This window comes from Natrix helvetica (assembly GCF_964273705.1).
Source record: "Natrix helvetica genome assembly, chromosome: 2".
Lineage (NCBI taxonomy): Eukaryota > Metazoa > Chordata > Lepidosauria > Squamata > Natricidae > Natrix > Natrix helvetica.
In genome coordinates this window covers 185,945,213-185,965,613 of record NC_138552.1, presented here as the reverse complement: position 1 = coordinate 185,965,613, position 20,401 = coordinate 185,945,213, and the positions used below count along the sequence as shown (strand labels likewise).

The following is a 20,401-nucleotide window of genomic DNA, read 5'->3' as shown; positions in this document are numbered from 1 at the left end:
GACTCAAAACAAAGATTATATTTACATGTTAATAGAAGTAACTTTTGTCGCAGTAATTCTGTGCTAATTCCGTTCTTTCGTTTTTTAGAAAAACAATGACAACTACAAAGCATTCTCTCCTCCAGTGGGCATCCTTGATTCATGCAGCATCCCACAGCTTTTTGCCTCTTTGCAATATATACAGACGATCATAAAGGGGGTCAAGATATTATCCAACAACACATATTATTCAGTTTGGTTTCCTCCTCTATAACTATATATTAAAAGCACATAGTCCATGTTGAGATTGCTGTATACTATTGAGAAACAAATGTAAGTTCACGGACTAGAGCAAATATAAAGAAATGAGAACAAGGAAATAAAGGAGAAACAGAGAAAGCTTACAAAAGAGTAGCAAGCTTTAAAGATTAAATGTTAATATCATGGAAAGTAGAAGATCTTTGTATATTAAAATAGCTAACTAAATCTTCACCTGTAGTTTCTAAATAAGGGAACAACATATACATTGTACCATCTATTTCATTTATTATACCATGAATTACGCAAAAAAACTGTAAATTTGCAAAGAGGACGTTTACTGGAGAGTTCATTATGGAAAAAAATTTTTTTTTCTGACACTGAGAAGGACGAGCTCAAGTTTTGGTCCATGCTAACTTTCCCCTTGTTTAGGTTCACAAATGCTGATACAATATATGTAAATATTCTATGATATCACAAGAATTCAGCCAATAATCAGAACGCTGTTCTAATTGTGTGTGCGCGTGTATGTGTGTGTGTGCGTGTTTTTGTGTACACATACACACACATATACAGCAGTTGATGGAAATCAGTCACTCTGTTTCAGTTACTTTCTCTTATCCTGTTCCACCTTATTTATTTATTTATTTATTTATTTATTATTCATATTTATAGACCGCCTCCTCTCCCGAAAGGGACTCGGGGCGGTGTACAGTCACTAAAATACGTTATAAAATACATGCAAAACAGTTAAATAATTAAATAAGTAGGTAGGTGGAGGAGGTTGCAAGACTGTACATGGAATAATAAATATTAAATATAGTATATAGTATAATAAAAACTTTTAAAACCCCAAACCCAATTAAAATGAATAAATCCCCGGGAGGTAAAACTAAGAAAGTGCCAGGCCAGCTGATTGAAATAGGTGAGTCTTTAACTTTTGCCGGAAGGAACGGAGGTCGGTGGTAGTTCGAATGTCAGGGGGGAGGTCATTCCAGAGGGTTGGGCCCATCACAGAGAAGGATCTACTCCTAGGTGTCGCCCGCTGGCATTGACCAGCAGACGGCACCAGGAGGAGCCCCTCTCTGTGTGAGCGGATAGGCTGCAGGGACGTGTGTGGTAGGATGCGATCCTGCAGGTAACTAGGCCCACTGCCATGGAGCGCTTTAAAGATGGTGATCAATACCTTGAAACGCACCCGAAAGGCCACAGGTAGCCAGTGCAGCTCGCGCAGGAGAGGTGTTACGTGGGAGTAACGAGTACTTCCCATAATAACCCGCGCGGCTGCGTTCTGAACTAGCTGCAGTCTCCGGATGCGTCCCAAGGGAAGCCCCATGTAGAGAGCATTGCAGTAGTCCAGGCGAGACGTCACCAGCGCATGAGTGACCGTGCGCAGGGCACTCCGGTCCAGTAGGGGGCGCAATTGGCGCACCAGGCGAACCTGGTGGAACACCCCCCTCGCCACGGCTGCCACATGGTCCTCCATTGACAGCCGGGCATCAAGGAGGACGCCCAAATTGCGCGCCCGCTCCACAGGGGACAATTGTTCGCCCCCTATGGCCAGCGATGGAGTCAGCTGGCTGAACCGAGGCGCCGGTAACCACAGCCACTCGGTCTTGGAGGGGTTGAGTTTAAGTCTGTTGTCCCCCATCCAGACCCCGACGGCTTCCAAACACCGGGACATCACTTCGACAGCCTCGTTGGGGTGGTTTGGGGTTGAAATATACAGCTGAGTATCATCAGCGTAAAGATGGTACTCAACCCCAAAACCACGGATGATCTCACCCAGCGGCTTCACATATGCGTTGAACAGGAGAGGCGAGAGGACCGACCCCTGTGGCACCCCACAAGTGAGTGGCCTCAGGGACGATCTCTGCCCCCCTGTCAACACACATTGCTTCCGGTCGGAGAGGTAGGAGCCGAACCACCGCAAAACGGTGCCTCCGACTCCCATCCCCTCCAACCGGCGCAATAGGATACCATGGTCGATGGTATCAAAAGCCGCCGAGAGGTCTAATAGGACCAGGATAGAGGAGCAGCCCCTATCTCTGGCCCTCCAGAGATCATCGACCAACGCGACCAAGGCTGTCTCAGTGCTGTGCCCGGGTCGGAAGCCGGACTGGCGTGGGTCTAGATAGTCGGATTCGTCTAGGTGTCGCGGGAGCTGCTGCGCCACCACATTCTCGACAACCTTCGCCAGAAAGGGAAGGTTGGAGACTGGACGATAGTTAGCTAGCTCCGTTGGGTCGAGCGCAGGCCTCTTGAGCAAGGGTCTCACCACCGCCTCTTTCAAGGCGGTTGGTAAGTATCCCTCACTCAGTGAGGCGCTCACCAGGCCCAGGAGCCAGCCTCGTGTCACCTCCCAGGCTGCCAGTACCAGCCAGGAGGGGCACGGGTCCGTTAAACAAGTGGTGGGTCGCAGCCGTCCACGCAGCCTGTCCAAATCCTCGGGGGCAACAGAGTCAAACTCCTCCCAGAATGGTCTCTCAAGACTCGCTGTTGGCGGCTCGTCTGGTCCACTGACGGAGGTCCACCCGCTCCGGATCTGATCGATTTTGTCCTGAAGATATTCCCCAAACTCCTCTGCTCTACCCTGTAAGGGTGTCTCCCGCGCCCCCTGCGATAAGAGGGAGCGAGTCACCCTAAACAGGGCGGCAGGGCGGTTATCCGCGGACGCAATAAGAGCAGCACAGTGTCTACGTTTGGCCGCTCTTATTGCCACAAGGTAAGTCCGCAAATAGGCTCTTACCTGTGTTCGGTCAGATTCGGAGCGCGAGGATCTCCACCTGCTCTCTAGACGTCTCCTGTGGCGCTTCATCACCCTGAGCTCCTCAGTGAACCAAGGAGCCCGGGTGGGTCGATGCCGCAGGAGAGGTCGCAACGGCGCAACCCGGTCCAAGGCCCCAGTCGTCGCCCTATTCCAGGCAGTCACTAGGTCCTCGGAACGGGAGCGGGACAAGGCTACAGGTATTGGCCCAAGCTCCGTCAGGAATCTATCAGATTCCATCAGGTGCCTGGGGCGGTACCAGTTTATAGAGTCTGGTTCCGCCTCCTCGCGGTGGGGGATAGCGCCAGGGAAGTCCAGCCGGAGGGATGAGTGGTCTGACCATGACAGGGGCGTGATAACTAAATCCCCTATTCCCAGATCACTCGTCCACTGTTCAGATACAAAAATGAGGTCCAGTGTGTGGCCCCCTTCGTGAGTGGGGCCCTGAACTAATTGGGTCAGGTCCATGGCCGTCATGGAAGCCATGAACTCCCGAGCCACCTCGGAAGCCGCTCCCGTTGACGGCAAGTTGAAGTCCCCCATGACCAGAAGTCTGGGAGTCTCAACTGCCGTCGCTGAGATTAGCTCGAGGAGCTCGGGCAGGGCTGCTGATGCATAGCGAGGAGCCAAGTATACAATCAGCAAGCCCCACTGCCTCCCTGGGCCCCAACTCACACCAAGGGACTCACACCCGGGTATCTGAGGAACAGTGAACTCCCTCGGCTCTAAACATTCCCGCATAACCACCGCCACCCCACCACCCTTACCTTCAACTTGACATGACATCTTTTTGCTATTCAACTTTTAAATCAGGGTCTTATGGCAACTGAAAGACCAACGGATACATTACAACACAAGTTCACTCTTCACTTGCTGCTGACTATTGTAAAAGAGTTAGGTATTTTCACAATATTAATCAATCTCTCTCTATAATTGTCGCAAGACCATAGCTCACCACTTTCCAGCAGATGCTCTGAATTTTTTATCATGAAAATAAGTACCAATGAATTAAATGATTGACTGTCCACTGGTACTTACTCACTCAAGGAAAATGAAGCCTACTAACGCAAATCCTTCAATGTTTTCCCTCAATTAATTCCAAGGGGTGTTGCAAGACAGCTCTATTCTAACTGAAAAATCAGGTTGAAAATTTCCCCATACAGTCTATGTTAATTCCTTTCTTTTCGGCTTTCAACTGACAGTCTTGCAGAGGGCGCCAGACAAGGAACTAAGAAGAAACAGGATGACAGATAACACGGAAGATACCTGTAACATACTGTATTCTACCAGAAAGATTTAAACTTACTTTTATGCACATCAAGCATGAAGCCATGGAAATGGACTCGCTTTTTTCTTTCTACTAGTAGATGAGAATAAAATATGTCCATCACCATTGTCTTTCCTGTGCCTTCAAATAAAAACACACATATGCAACAGGTTGTTAATTTAAAACACTATGTACTGATTACAGTAATGACTGTTCATTAGCATTGAGCTAATGAAATCATAATCGTGATCTGAACAGTACAAAATCATTATCTTTGAAGCAAGACTTCAACTAACATGGGCAGGATCATTTGTATTATATGAATCTATATCAAAATCAACAAATGCAATTATTGTTCCTATCCGAAATACACCGAGCATTATTCACTAAAAATAAATGAGAATACCTCCGTTCTTTTTTTAAAAATAGATTAGTCATAAATACATCTTTCGGTCAGACCAAGTATTCAACTCAGCCAGCATTCCCCTTCCACATAACAAGGGCATCAAAACAAGTGCCCTCCCTGCCATATGCAATCAAGGCTCTGGCAGGGTCCAAGGATCTCGTATCACAAAGCACACATGTTGATCCATTTCATTACCTGACATTGCTCTGAGCCTTGATTTGTTCTGTAATGTCAAAGCAAACTAAATACAGGTCATTAGTAGCTCAGCCCGGGGTGCTTTGTTCTATTTAATCTCACTGCTGTCATTGGAAAAGAAAGTTATCTTATGAGCTAGTTATAAAACTGGGAAAGTGTGCAAATATGCTATAGCAAAATTGACCATGTTTCAGTTAAAATCTTTCAACTTACCAACATCACCATAGATATAAAGGCCTTTGGGGGGTTTACGTCTTGGGAAAAGCTGCAAATTAAGAAAATAATTATATTTTATTCTCCTTGGATAAAAGCAAAATAGGAAAACAACATGATATATTCATCGCAAAGTCACTAAAGCTTCCAAACTCAATTCAACTACTGCATTAAAAGAACAAAGCCTGCTCTGCTGCTTAGAAGCTCAAATATTATTTTGGTTGATCAAGCACACAATAAGGGAAATTGGAAAGGACAAAAACCCTAAATATTCTTTTTAATATCTTTTCAAGCCCAGTAGGTTGAGCATTTTGAATAATTCTATAGTGAAAATTATATAGAAATTACATGTAAACAGATCATCTTTTCAGTGGCTTATTTATTACATATATATAGTATCATATTTTGCAGCTTTTGAAGGTCCACAACAATTATAAAATATCACAATGAAAATATCCACAGAAAATGCAATTAAAATTAGGTTACATTAAAATTAAAATAACACAACCCTTACAATTCACCCAAACTTCCAGGGTAACTCTGTTTCAAGTAGCTTCTGGAAGCTTATTATTGATGGAACCAATCTTACTTGCATGGGGATACCATTCCAGAGGAACAGGTTCTCATATAGGAACATTATCTCCGCAACACAATCTCCTGCCCACTTCTCCGAAATAGAGCACTACTAGCAGTTGCTCTTGAGAAGGACACCTTAGATGGATTGAATCCAATTGGAGGAGACGCTCCTGAAGGTATTATGCCATGTATCATTTTATAGGTTAAAACCTATAGGTTTCAGATGGAGTCCAACCTATATAAAACCTTTATAGGCTGAACTGCATCCAGAAGCCTACTGGTAGCTAGTGCAAGGCCCACAATACTAGCATTGCACAAATACACTATTCAATACCTAAGACCCCAGGCGTGGGTTCTGACAGCCGCTACTGCCAGTTCACTCAGGGACGCACCACACACTTGATGCACACTGTGCACACATGCACAGTACAACAAAAATTGCTCTGTGCATGCGGAGAAGCAAAAAAACAAGATGGGGGCACCTATGGCGCCACCAGAACCGATTTGGGGATGTGGCAGGCCTGGGTCACTGCCAGTTCCAGTGACTCAAGTCGCCCAGCTACTACCGGTTTAGCCAAATCAGTCCAAACTGGTGGGACCCACCACTGTATGACACACAGGTCTCTATATCTTGCACAGTTGCAGTTTCGGAGTGGTCTTCAAACCCCATGAGGAATGCCTTGCAGTATATGCATCATGCTGAGAGCATGATTCCCTGTAGCAACTGCTCCAGGTCACAACAGCCTGAGTGGGCAAAAGTCTTCTGGGCACAAGCTCTACTTGCTTTTACAGAAAACCAGAAGCCCCACCCCCAAAGTAACAAGATTTGTTCTCTCAAGAATAGTGCTATCTCTTTCAAGAAAGACCACTGAAACTAATAGAAGGTGGTCGACAAAAAACAACTTCAGGTCCTACGGTTCAATTTTAGCCCATTTTTTTCTCATCCACTCTGATAGCCCTTAGACAAAACATTCCTGGTAAAGTATAATTAAATATAATCAGCAAACTGAAAGTATCTCATCCCAAATCTACATGATTCCTCCTAGTATGTAAATATTAAGGAAGGGGTGGTAGCACCTATCAAGCCCATCTCTCATCTTCTCCTCCCAACAAATACAACCACCTTCTGAAGAAGCAAAACCACTGTAAAACAGTAGCTGCAATCCTTGCAGACACTTCAAAAAGACACCATCATTGATGGCATCAAAGGCTACTGTGAGGTCTGAAAGGACCAGTGGTGCACTGCCCCTATCTAAATTTCAGCAAGGGCTATTGCCTCTCTTTATCACCACAGTCCATACTTGTGTTCAGTCACATTCATTTTTATTCTTCCTCCACCAATGCTCAAGGACAGTGATGGCTAACCTTTTTGCCATCACATGCCAAAAGCAGGAAGGGGGGAGTCGTGCATGCCCACATCCATAATTCTATGCACCCTCCCCCCTGCGCATGTGTGCGACCTCTCCTGTGCATGTGTGCAACCCCCCTGCATGCGCGTGCAACCAACCCCCCACCCTCTCCCTGCTTTTGGTGCGTGATGGCATGGTGGACCCATTTTTCGCCCTACCCAGGCTCCAGAGGCTTTCTAGGAGCTGGGGAGGGTGAAAATGCCCCCCCCCCCCGCCCTCCCCGGAAGCCCTCCAAAGGCTAGAAACGGCCTGTTTTCCAACTTCTGGTTTGCAGGTTGGGCTGTTTTTCGCCATCCGGAGGCTTCAGGGAGGCAAAAAAATCAAAGCTGAAATCAGCTGGAGCTGACAGGGCAATGCCTCAGGTGCCCTCAGAAATGGCTCCGCCATAGGTTCACCTCATGGCTCTAGGAATTGCTTGTAATGTCTTATCTCCTGGAACGCCTCAGAAAACCAAAGAGCAACCCGGCATCAGTTTACAGAAATTGCTTGAGGGGCAATTACTTTTAGATTCCAGTCTCTTCCGAATGATAAACAGGTAACTGCTTGAACACTGGGAAACTTTCCCAAGAGTCCCCTGGAAACTCTCCATATTCATCACTCATCTTCAGTTCTGCAGAAGTTTAGATGGCAGTTAATTTCATTTGGACCAGGAAGCATTTAAGACACACAACTTGATACAGGTCCTGTATCAGGAACAGGAACATGGAGGTACTGCCCTCCATGTTCAGATAACCCATAACTGCATCACAACAAGGAAACTAGAGACAGATAACAGATAACCCCACCGCTGCCTTGGACCCCGAAAACTAGAAAAAGAAATGGTCCACATAATAAGCAGTTCTGTCCATGTGTTGAGCCAATGGTTACTTGGAATGAACCCATGAGGCAATGAACTTCAGGACTATATCCATCTCTGCTATGAGTCACTGGAAGTTGGCCAGCATATATAAATTCAATAAATTTCTTCTGTTGTTTCACAACAATACCCCACAGGTGCTTCTCAAAAGGTAACTGGACTTTCCCAGTTTCCTCCTTCATTTCTCATCCAGGAAGCTTCCTCAGTTCAGAGTATAAAAGAAAGAAACATGGTGCTGGGCAGCTGGGATTCATCTCCATTTCATCAGGACAAAAAAGCTCTTGGGAATCTCAGATAGGAGAGAACCTCCTATTTCTCTTCTACCTGCTCAGCAGGGAAGCAGACCCTTTTGCTTGCTGATAAAAACAGAATAATTTGTTGGCAAAAAAACGGAATGGGCAGGAGGTCCACATGGCTGTAGACTCTGCTACTGCTGCTGCTGCTTGGAAAGGTCTCATTGTCCTGTGAATATAATATAATATTTTGCAATTCTCTTCTTTCTTTTGGTCCAGTTACTGCTTCATTTATTCTTCATTGTTCTCCTTTTCTCTTTTTGTCTCCTTCTCTGGAAAATTACTTTTTCTTCTTCCTCATCCCCATCTTAGTTCTCCCCTTTTTTCTTTTCTGCTACACATGTGACAATTTGCGAAAGCAATTAATATGTTGAAGAATGGTTTGTATATGCAGAGTAGGTTCATGAATTTTATAATCAAATCCCTTACATTAAAGGAAATTAAGTTTAGTAAGTTATTATTATTTGGGTCATCTTCTTTTGTGGGGGAGGGGACATATCGAGGGTATGAATATACATTCATCTATGGTGCTTTTCAAGAATTGAGTCAACTAAATATAAAAATAGAAGCTAATGTCCACAATCAATGAAGAATCCTGAGCTCAAAGGGGGCTGAATATTTCATTCAGGAAGAAATCTGAAACATGTTTCAAATCAACAAGAAATTATTCTGAGGGGAAAAAAAGATAAAACTTTTAGTGTGGTCTTCACAGTCCCCATTTGAATAGCAGTGAAAATCTATGGGAGATCTCAAGGACAGAGTGTACATACCGGTAAGATCCAAGAATATTTCTGAATTAGTAGAGTTCGTAATGAAGAATGGGGGGAAATGCCAAAAGTAGAACAGAAACATTTTCATATAAGAGCTGTTTATTTCTACTAAAGGAAGTGTTACAAAGTTCTGATTGAAAAGCTATCCAAACTTTTTTATGTGCTATGTTCATTGTTTTCTTAATCTAAACTGGTAAGTAATTCCACACAAATAATACATATCTATTCAAATTTCCAGAAAGAAGAAAGTTTAACTTTGTAGCATGGAGAGGGTATACCAGCTTCTGTTCACTTAAGACTTCACTGAAATACACAATTTAGTCAGGGATGCCTGATATATTCAAAAAGGATTCATTCTAGTTGTAAATTAAGATGCACAACACAAGACACTTAGGATGCTTGGAGTTCTCCAGATTCTTGGATATGATCCTAAGAAACCCCTGAAAAAGTGCTATCAACCCATAATTTTTATGGAACAGAAATAGACAAATATTTAAAACTTAAGGGAGCAATTAGTGCAAATATGTAGATAGTCCTCAACTTACTCCAGTTGAGCCCAATGTTTCTGTTGCTAAGTGAGACAGTTGTTAGGTGAATTTTACCCCACTTTATGACCTTTCTTGCCACGTTTTTTTAAGTGAATCACTGCAGTTGTTAAGTTAGTAACATGGTTCTTAAGTGAAATTGGCTTCCCCATTGACTTTGCTTGTCAAAAGGTGGCAAAAGGAGATAACATGACTCTGGGACACTAGAACAGTCATAAATATGAGTCAGTTGCCAAGAGTCTGACTTTTGATCATGTCACCATGGGGATGCTGCAACGGTCATGTGAAAAACGGTCATAATTCAGGTTTTTTTCAGTGTCATTTTAACTTTGAACAGTCACTAAATGAACTCTTGTTAAGTTGTGGGCGATATTACCTATGTAAGTAAGAAATTTAAGTTTTATTAAATCTAGCTTGAGTTGAAACTTTGCTCTGGACCACTTCTCTAGCATTATCATCTCTTCCCCCATCTCCAGCATGTCAGAGTTAGGGTAAAAGAATGACTTCAACCAGAAAAAGCTTGTGTAGTCATGCTAAAAGGTTTTTGGTTGCCAGAAGGACGCTGGTAAAAAGTATCAGCTGAATCTCTTACCCGTGGACACGGTTGGAAGGGAGATTTCTACAGAAAAGTTTGTTGAGGAATCAAAGCTTTAATGGTTTGTTTCCAGAAGTGATTTGGGACCAGGGGGAAGGAAATGATAAATCTCCCCTTAAAATAAACATGTTTGCTTTTTGAATAATATATACAAATTTGCAACTTCCATTAGATCAAGAAAACTTAAAATACTCAAAAATGTTAGCAGTATAGTATATATATAAAATTGTAAGGGGCAAACATGCAGGTCCAGATGTGAAACGTTCAAGTTAACTACAGGTAATCCTTGACTTACAACAGGTCAGTTAGTGACTGTTCAAAGTTACGTCGACACTGAAAAAGGAACTTAGGACTGTTTTCCACTGTTACAACCTTTGAAGCAGTCCCATGGTCATGAGATCAAACTTCAGACACTTGGCAACTGTTTCATACTTAATGACCGTTGCGGTGTCCCAAGGTCATGGGATCACTTTTTGCGGCCTTCTGACCAGCAAAGTCAATGGGGAAACCAGGTTCACTTAACAACTGGGTTGTTAGCCTATCAACTGCAGTGATTCACTTAACAAGGCAAGAAAGGCCATAAAATGGGGCACAACTCACTTAACAAATGTCTCAGTTAACAACAGAAATGTTGGGCTAAATTGTGGTCATACGTCTACGACTACCTATATTGTATCCTACCTATAAATAGAAGAATCTTTCCAGATTGCTCTCCCTCCCTTGGGACAAACAGATAAAGACACATGAAATATGGGGTGGCACACATTCCTAGGTCTCTTGCAGCTATGCAATGACTGAGGGCTAATTCCCCACTTAATCCGTCACGCTTGCCTCCAGCGCATTTCCCAACAAAAATAAGTTAATAGTATACTTTTTCTAAAGTTTATGTCTTCAAAACTAATTCCTACCGTGATATTTTTAAATCATGTTTTTCTAAAAATTAAAACATCAACATATTCTCTATTATACCATGTTCTGATAGGAAGAGGTCTGCTTTTTTTTACAGAAGGGCCTAGGGTTCAAACTGCAACCTATCCAAGAACTGCAATTTATCCAGCAACAAAGATGAATAAGCCCTCAGCTGAGAGAACACTGTTGATTACTGTTTGGCAATGCTAAATAGACCATTTATCTAATAGGCCCCTCTTCACCATCTTTGTGTGCTGATTTCTACCCAATTCGTCTCATCGATTTTGCCTGATATTCTTACTTCTTGCCTCATGTTCATTTCTTTCACATTATCTTATAGGTTAATTTTTAATCAATGGATATTAATTTTGAAGAGGCTTCTGATGTTTTACTCTGTCTAGTCTAGTACTAGGGGACAAAACCTTCAGGTTTTCACCAGAGTCTAGAAAAGAAATGTTAAAAGCAACTAGAATAAGTACAGCAAAGCACAAAAAACTATTTTTTCAGATTACAGTATGACTCTGCCACCTTCTGGCAAAGAACTCTTTGTAGGTTCAGGATACTACCTTCCACACTACGTATATTAAAGATGGAACAATCCAAAATTTTCTATAGAATGTGTGCATTTTTGGAGACACAACAATGAACAGTGTTACTCAGGTAATAATAATACATCACTTAAGTATATTTCAAGTTTAGAACAGTGGAAACTGAGTTTTATTCTACCAAACATTGGTAAATTATTATTAGAAACTCGTTCCAAGTCTATTTTATTTAGGAACTGAAGATATCTTAGGTTGCAGATCAATTTGGAATCGGAGTATTTCCCATGAAAATATCTCAATCAGTAAAATTTGGTAAATTTAATTGCATTGGGGAGAATAAAATTATCAATCTTATTTTACCTTGAATGCCATCAAATAATCATTACTCTTTCTGATACTGAGCCTTGTTGTTTTGTCTTATCTTCTCAGTCACAGCCTCTTAGGCATGAAGTGGGGTAATTAAATAACATTGTTTTACAGAGCTGTTGCAATCAAATTCAGAAAAGTCACATGAACCAGATAGAAAAACTGCTGTAAAAATGCTTAATGGAATAACTTTACCTTTGAGAATATGTGTTTTGGACTGAGGTTGTAGCCTTTAAGACTTTCGTGTAGCTTCTGCAGGCACCGCATGACTTTCGTTTGCTGTTCATCATTCCTCAGCTCCTCCATTTTGGTAAGAAATTCATAATGTTCTAAAGGTCCATTGCAAAGCAATAAGGCTTTCGAATTAGCATCTGCTAGTCCACTGCTGGCAGCTTTCTCTGCTACCTGAACTGTATATGCTGTATGACATGAGAGAAACATTTATTTACTGTTTTAAAAAAACACTAAAAGAGTCAGTCTTATTCTTATATAATAATTTAGTGGGCTGAAATGAGAAACTCCAATCTTTGAACCGGAAAGCTGATTTATTTTTATCCCACCTTTATTATTTTTATAAATAACTCAGGGCGGCAAACATACTTAATACACTTTCCTTCTCCTGTTTTCTCCACAACAACAATCCTGTGAGGTGGGTTGGCCTGAGAGGGACTAACTGGCCTAAAGTCACCCAGCTGGCCTTCTTGCCTAAGGCGGAACTAGAATTCACAGTCTCCTGGTTTCTTGGCCAAGACTTTAATCACTATGACAAATTGGATCTCTTAAAGTCATCAGCTAGTCATTATGATTTCCAGTGTTTTTCAACTTTGGCCGCTTGAATAAGGGTGGACTTCAATTCCCAGAATTCCCCACACAAATTCCAGGAGTTGAAGTCCAGCCATCTTCAAACAGCTAAGATTGAGAAACACTATCTTAGTCCAATTCACTCCCCATTAACAAATAGTTTGTGAGCCTTCTGAACCATTCAGAAGTACATGAGACGTAAATAACAACCTTTACTATAAATTTTGCTACTATTCCAAGACTACTTTCTACATATAACTTAAACACACAAGAGAATACCCATCAGCTTCAATAAGTGCAGTATATAATAATACACAGTATTTGCATGGCCAGAAATTTCTGTACAGATTTCTGATGTGTTTTTCATGAGCATCACAAGCATGCAAAGCAAAAAGGGTTTTCAACATTTAACATTTACTAAATACATATTCAATGCACTACATTCAACTACATTCATCAGTCTCACTTTGACATGTACAACTACAGATCGATATATACAATATATGAATGCCCTTCGTTGGGCCATTGAGATGAATATTTTCTATGACACCACAAGGTGGGGATTAACACATAAATACCAATATTCTATATGTTATTAGAAAACAAGAGTTGTTACTTTTTCATATAAAAGTAAAGGCTTCCCCCGTCCAGTTGTGTCTGACTCTAGGGGGCACTGCTCATCTTTGTTTCCTAGCAAGGGTGCCAGCGCTGTCTGAAGATATTGTCCACATGACTATACGCCAAGGCACACAGAATGCTTTTACCTTCCCACTGAAATGATACCTATTTATATACTCGCATTTACATGCTTTTGAAATAATAGGTGAACAGGAGCTGGGACAAGTAACAGAAGCTTACTCCATCATGTGGCACTTGGGTCTTGAACCCAGGCTCTCAGCTTTCCAGCTGACAAGCTCAGTGTCTTTAACTGCTGAGCCATCGCACCCCTACTTTTTTACATAAATAACTAAAAACTTTATTAAAGTTTTTGAGTTGTTATTTTTGAGCCCCCCCCTTACTATTACCATCTTTTCTAATGCTAAATAATTCATTATAATGAATAAGATTATCTTAATTTTGAATTAATGTCCCTCCCTATAAATTAATCTAAAGCTCAAAAAACAGTTATCTCTCAATAATTCAAGGCTTTTAAAATATTCTACATATTCTCTTCTCACCATTAAACTAAACCAGCTTCTTTTGCCTAGAATATTCTTATTAAAATCAGCTACAAATTGTTCACATCTACTTGACAGTATGCTCTAACACAACAGGATTTACCTTTAAGAAGACATAGTCAGAGTAACTACTAGAAGCAGACATCAAAGCAATATAGCTGTAATTTCCAGGGTTTATACTTTTTATGCTTCATCTTTAAATAATATAGAGTTCAGCCAAAAATTTATAATTTCACATAACTTACGCTATTTATACATCATAATTTTAGACTACCTTTGCAGATATGAACTCTCCAAGGCAGCTTATAAATTACAATCTTAATTATCAAAATTTGAAAAATAATGTGTATACATATAATCCTGGCTGAAAATATTAAAACCAGAAGCCATAGAAGTTCCCTAAAAGTATATCTTAGAAGCAGGCTAATGAAATAAATGTTTTAAGATTTTCCTATAACTTTCTGATGATTATTTGCCACAAACATTATTGGGTGAATGCAAAAAATACCCTCTTCTCATGCCCATTTGTCTGATAGTTCTTACTGCTGGCAATCTAGTAAGCTTGGCACTACATCTCTTTTGTTGGCGTCTCCAAGTTCTTAAGGAGAAAGTTGTCATTTAGACAATTCAGAAGTTTCCTCAAATGACCATTCTTGGCAGGGTATCTTCAAACAGATGTGGGGGCAATTAAATACGATTATTTGTACTTCACACCTCTTCAATTTCTTTTTTGAAAAGCATCATCCACATCTTCTCTATGATGTGGGATCTATAAGTAAAGGTAAAGGTTCCCCTCGCACATATGTGCTAGTCATTCCCAACTCTAGGGGGCGATGCTCATCTCCGTTTCAAAGCCAAAGAGCCAGCGCTGTCCAAAGACATCTCCATGGTCATGTGGCTGGCATGACTAGAAGCCGAAGGTGCATAGAACGCTGTTACCTCCCCACCAAAGGTGGTCCCTATTTTTCTATTTGCATTTTTACATGCTTTCAAACTGCTAGGTTGGCAGAAGTTCACTCCTTTACGCAGTACTAGGGATTCAAACCACTAAATTGCTGACCTTTCTTATTGACAAGCTCAGCATCTTAGCCACTGAGCCACCGCGTCCCTATGGGATCTATACTACTACGTCATATTTCCTTTGTATTTCTGCATAAATGTTATTTTTAACATATACTGTGACTCTGCTTCTCTTCTTATTGCTTGTCATTTCTTTTACCTTTTTTATTAAGTTGTACCCTTGAATATTTCAATCACAAGAATCTTTCCAAATGCTTTATATATTTGTTAAGTCTTGTTTATCTTAATATATCAAGGTTTCAGAGTTATTTTCCATATTCGGAGCCTTGGTATATACATAAAAAATTCATGAAGTTTAAAAGCTAATATTCTTACTGATTTTTAATTAAGAGGGTTAATTAGTCAGTTGCCTGCATTATTCTTGTTTTGTCATTGTCTTCTATAGACAGGAAGGACCCTGTCTACACAGGACCTCCAAAGGTCTTCAGATTCTTTTCTAGATATTCCAAATCTATAGTGCAGCTATTCCTTGCAGGTCAGGATTATGAATTATCAGGAAAAGATAACTGCTGGAAGTATTTCTAGGCTTTGGCATCTGTTCCTCAACATCCATCCTTCTGGCAATAAAACTGCCAAGCTAAGAGCCATTGGTTCCTATACTAGAGAAAATTGTCCTCTCACAAATCAGATGCATTGCAGGTCCAGAAAGAGAATGGCCCAAATATTCATTGAATTGGAAAGCAAGCAGGGAAAAGCCTAGAATTTAAATGGAGAAGTATGGATTAAATATCGCATGAGGACTTTGATGTCAGTGTTTATGTTCTGTATGCATGCAAGTTCACTCCTCCCCAGTAAAGAGACTAATCTTGCTAAACCATGCCTGAGCATCTCCTCATCAATAAGTCAATTTCTGAATCAGGAACTAAAGATCTAGAGAGCTGACATTATTAGCTAACTCTGTGTACAGCATGACAGTTGCTTCATCTATGCTCTTCAACACTCCACCTTCTTGCCTTATATTCAATTGGGAGTCTTGACGCTGCCTGCTTCTCCTGCTAGATCTTGAAATAGTTGATCTTCCAGTGATTAAGTATCACTATCTGAATATCATTACTTCTGATGGTCTTTCTCATCTACTGGTTGGTTCTGCTCCTTACAGAAAGTTGCTTCCTGTACCACTATTTCTGCTATTTATGTCCCAAAAAAACTTCACTACTTTATGTTAAAGTGCAGTGATTTTTTACTCTAGTTCCTTCTTTTAAGCACTACTATAGCTTTTATTTCCTACATATGTACACCAAGTATTTTTTCCCAAACTTTTAGAACTGTCTCTACTCTGGTAAGCAGCTAATGAGAACAAAGGAGAGGGGAAAGGAATTGATAGAAAAGGAGAGAATAACAAAAAGACAGGCACATGCTGAATAAATCAGATTATGGATTAGAATGACACTACCTTTGACTCTTGCTCTTCTCAGAATAAGAATGCATCTTATAATAATTACCACTGAGGTATTAAGTTTGGTTGGCTGGGAAATTCTGGGAGTTGAAGTCCTCACATCTTAAACCTGCCAAGGTTGAAAAACACTGTACTAGATATAAACTAATTCTGCAAGTTCCTATATTCTTAAGAATGCATATTCTGAATCAGCTAACCCTGACACAGATGCATTTGAAGTATGAGAGATTCTGACATACGCACCCTAATCTACTTTTTATAAATTCCACATAATTTAACATGCATTCCTTATTTTAAAACCTAGAATCTTATGAGCAAGCAGATTGGGTAGGATGGAATTCAGCCTGTCCAAATCTTGGCTATGGTAGGAAAGAAAATGAATCTGTTATCTAAAAGGTTTCCCTGAGTGAAAAGTTAAATATACTTCTGGCAATTAGTATTCTTCTATGTTGGTGCAAATTAAAATTAGCCAAAAGAAAAGCACACATCCAAGTCAGCTAAAGTGCATCAATTTCCTACAGTGGTATCTACTAGCAAGACCAGTGTTAACTACAAGACAAAAAACATACATGCTGGTACCAAAAGTGCTGTTTTCACTTTATAGTCACAGTATGTTCATTGCAACATATGCAATGAACTGCACATATGACTTATTGCTATGCTTGCAAATTTATAACTTCCCAGAGGTTTTTAGCATGCATCCTATGCAATAAAACATGCTTGAACATATGTATTTATTACGTGCATATAGTCTGACAACTGTTAACCTGGACAGTTCACCAAAATAGCTACAAAGTACATCAATATTTTGTGGAAAATAATGTTAATTGAAAAGAGAATTTTCCTGTACATCATTTTTGTGATAGTAAAGTAGAGATTGCAGAATTCATCAGTGTAACACTTTTCAGCATTGGGATCTTTCCATTTGCCAGTAAAAAGATTTACTGATGAGCCTTGAGTGGAGAGGGTGTTTTTTTTCCCTGCAATTCTGCAAATCAATTCTGGGCCATACAGAATACACAATCTCTTACTCAGACTTATTGGAGATAAGCCAGGATGTTGAACCAAACTTCTCTTTTGCCATTAAGAGCTCCACAACTATAAAGGTTAATGACTATTTTTTAAAAAACCAGAGATCTGCATGCCTTGACATCGATGCTCATTCCATACCCAGAAGTATTTTTTAATCTACTTGATCACAAAACCAACATTATACAACATTTTAAAACATAATACAGTTTGCTTGATTCCTCAATTTATGTGTTGAACTTTGATTCACTGATGTTAATGTAACTAAAGTTGTACAGGTAGCATCTGGAAGGGCTTTGAAAGACCAACTTGAAGCAGGGTTTTCTCTTTGCTGGGGGCAAAATAAGGATTTGTGCAGAGTTGGTACAACATCCTATTGGCAAGATGTATATAGAGACACTTCTCAGGGAATAACCGGTACACACTAATAAATGTTAATGTGTACTCATTTAAATCTGCTCTCCATTGCTTATGAAAAATAAAATTGAAGAACATCCCTAAAGGGGCATAAAATCCTTAGGACAGAGGTCTCCAACTGTGAGAACTTTGAAGACTTGTGGGCTTCAACTCCCAGAATTCCAGAGCCGGCACAGTTGACAAGCTGGCTGTGGAATTCTGGGTGTTGAAGTCCACAAGTCTTAAGAGTTGCCCCGGTTGGATACCCCTTCTATAGGCCATATGTTTTAAAATGGAGAGAACGGACGGACTTTATTCTTAACTTTTCACGGACATTCCAGGACCTTAAAACTCGCTGGGCGTTCCTCTTCGGAACACTTCCCGAAAGGCCGATACCGGGCGATTCAAGTGCAGGAAAGGAAGCCGAGCCGCATTAACTCCCCTTTAACTGAAGATCTTGACAGTCACGACCAGGGCTTGAAACCAGGGGAGCCGTTTCATAGCTGACCTTCCAGCTGAGCCCTAATCCTCTCTATAGATCGCGGCCTAACTTCGTACGTCCTAGACCTAGACCCAAACGCCACTAACCTTTCCGCGGGGCCCAGCAAGTTAGGACGAGAGCGGCGGGTCGAATGGCAGCGTTTATCAGGCGGCTCCCAGTAACCAAGGGCGACAAGGAAGCCGCCATCTTGACGTGCTTCCTTTCCTCCCCCCCGCCCTTTTGGAAAGTAACTTTATTGGCAGCAGATACGGCCGCTCAGCCAAAGCCTCCTTTCCCAGCCAGCCTGTTTCCTTCACCTTAAACCAGGGGCTCGTCCTTTGCACGGACTACGAGCTCCAGGATGCAGCACGTGACTCCGCTCAAAGAGACTGCAAGGCAGCCGGATGCAAAAGGCATGCTGGGAAGTGTTGTATTTCTGCTTGTATTTCAACCCGGCCGGCTCGGTTCTATGATTTTGGCCGGCTGTCTATGGGTTTGGTTGGTACGAACAAGAACGGCATTGTTTGTATTTAATGCGTCATGTTTATGATCACATATCCGTCTGACTCCATAAGCGAGCATAGTGATTGAGGACTTACAATTCTTAATACGTGGATAACTTGGCATGTGTTGAATATTACGTGCTGATGTACTATGGTATTAATATGCACAATAATACACAATATATAATATACACTAATTACTATGCTATACTATACTATACTATACTATACTATACTATACTATACTATACTATACTAATAATATAATATACACAATAATACACAATATAATATAATATACACTAATTACTATACTGTACTATACTAATAGTAATACTATACTAATAATATAATATACACAATAATACACAATATAATATAATATACACTAATTACTGTACTATACTAATACTATACTAATACTATACTATACTATACTATACTAATAATATAATATACACAATAATAAACAAGGACAGTTTTCCCCCCAAATGCTATCACTCTGCTAAACAACTAATCCCCACAACACTGTCAAATTATCTACTAGGACTGTATTACTATTCTTCTTTTCCTTCCTAGTATCTATCTCTGTCCTAGTACCTACCTCTTCCCACTTATGACTATAACCATGTTGCTTGTATCTTTAAATTTTATATTGTTTCATTTGTTTCCTAATATAATTTGACTGCTTATTAGTAACCTATGACTATCACTAAGTGTTGTATCTTATGATTCTTGATGAATATATTCTATTTTATTTTTCTTTATGTACACTGAGAGTATATGCACCAAAGACAAATTCCTTGTGTGTCCAATCACATGTGGCCAATAAAGATTTCTATTCTATTCTATTCTTTTCTAATGAGTAATTCCAATATTTTATATGTGATTTACTCTCAGAGAAAAAACAATATTTCTCTTGTGCAACTTCAATATCTAAACATATCCTGCATGTTTATTCAGACTCTCAAGCCTTATCAGTAAACTGGTACACAGTGATTGCATTTAACATTATGCATGCAGGGACCAATCTATGACCGTTTGTCATATGAAGTACCCAGTTAGTGTGTATAATCCTGTGAATGTTGTGCAAAACAAGCCTTATATGTGAAATGTACGGTAAGTCTATATTTTTAAGGCCCTTCAGACATAGTTTTGTCAACTCACCTGGGAATCCCATGATAGAATGGAGCAGTGAGATTGTTACATGATGGTCAATTGGAATGCATTCTCTCTATGGATTTTTTTTCTTGTCATTTTACAAATCTTTTTAATTTATTTTGGCTGTGTTTTAATTGGTTTTTATATATTTGGATTGTTTTATATGGCACTCAGAGTCACTATGTGAGATGGACAGCAATTATCATCATTTAGCCATTGTCTATCCACTGCAAGATGAAGGCCTCTTCCGCATGTTTCCGGAGCTTTCTTTTGCCAATTGGACCGCAATACTTGCTGATGTCGTTAATACACCTTGTTTTAGGTCTCTTTTGTGGACGTTTTTTAACAAGTGGAATCCATTCTATGATTTCCTTGCTTCACCTGCCATCAGTTCTTCTTGCTATGTGATCTGTTCACTTCCATTTCA

At 40.5% G+C, this 20,401-nt stretch overlaps 1 protein-coding gene across 5 annotated transcripts in view; it reads right to left on the bottom strand.

The window, feature by feature from the left end:
• The window catches only part of AFG1L (AFG1 like ATPase), a 67,028-nt gene extending 48,326 nt beyond the window's left edge, over nt 1–18,702 (bottom strand). The window contains exons 1-5 of one of the 5 annotated variants that reach the window (XM_081942865.1): nt 18,418–18,547; nt 16,402–16,513; nt 12,145–12,368; nt 5,086–5,137; nt 4,311–4,412 (exon numbers count right to left, since the gene is read on the bottom strand). In XM_081942865.1, coding sequence (XP_081798991.1) covers nt 4,311–4,412; nt 5,086–5,137; nt 12,145–12,255 — 265 coding nt within the window. In that variant the 5' untranslated portion in view covers nt 12,256–12,368; nt 16,402–16,513; nt 18,418–18,547. The other 4 variants (XR_014174516.1, XM_081942866.1, XM_081942864.1 and 1 more) reach the window with 4 other exon arrangements.
• Nucleotides 18,703–20,401: the final 1,699 nt, after the last annotated feature.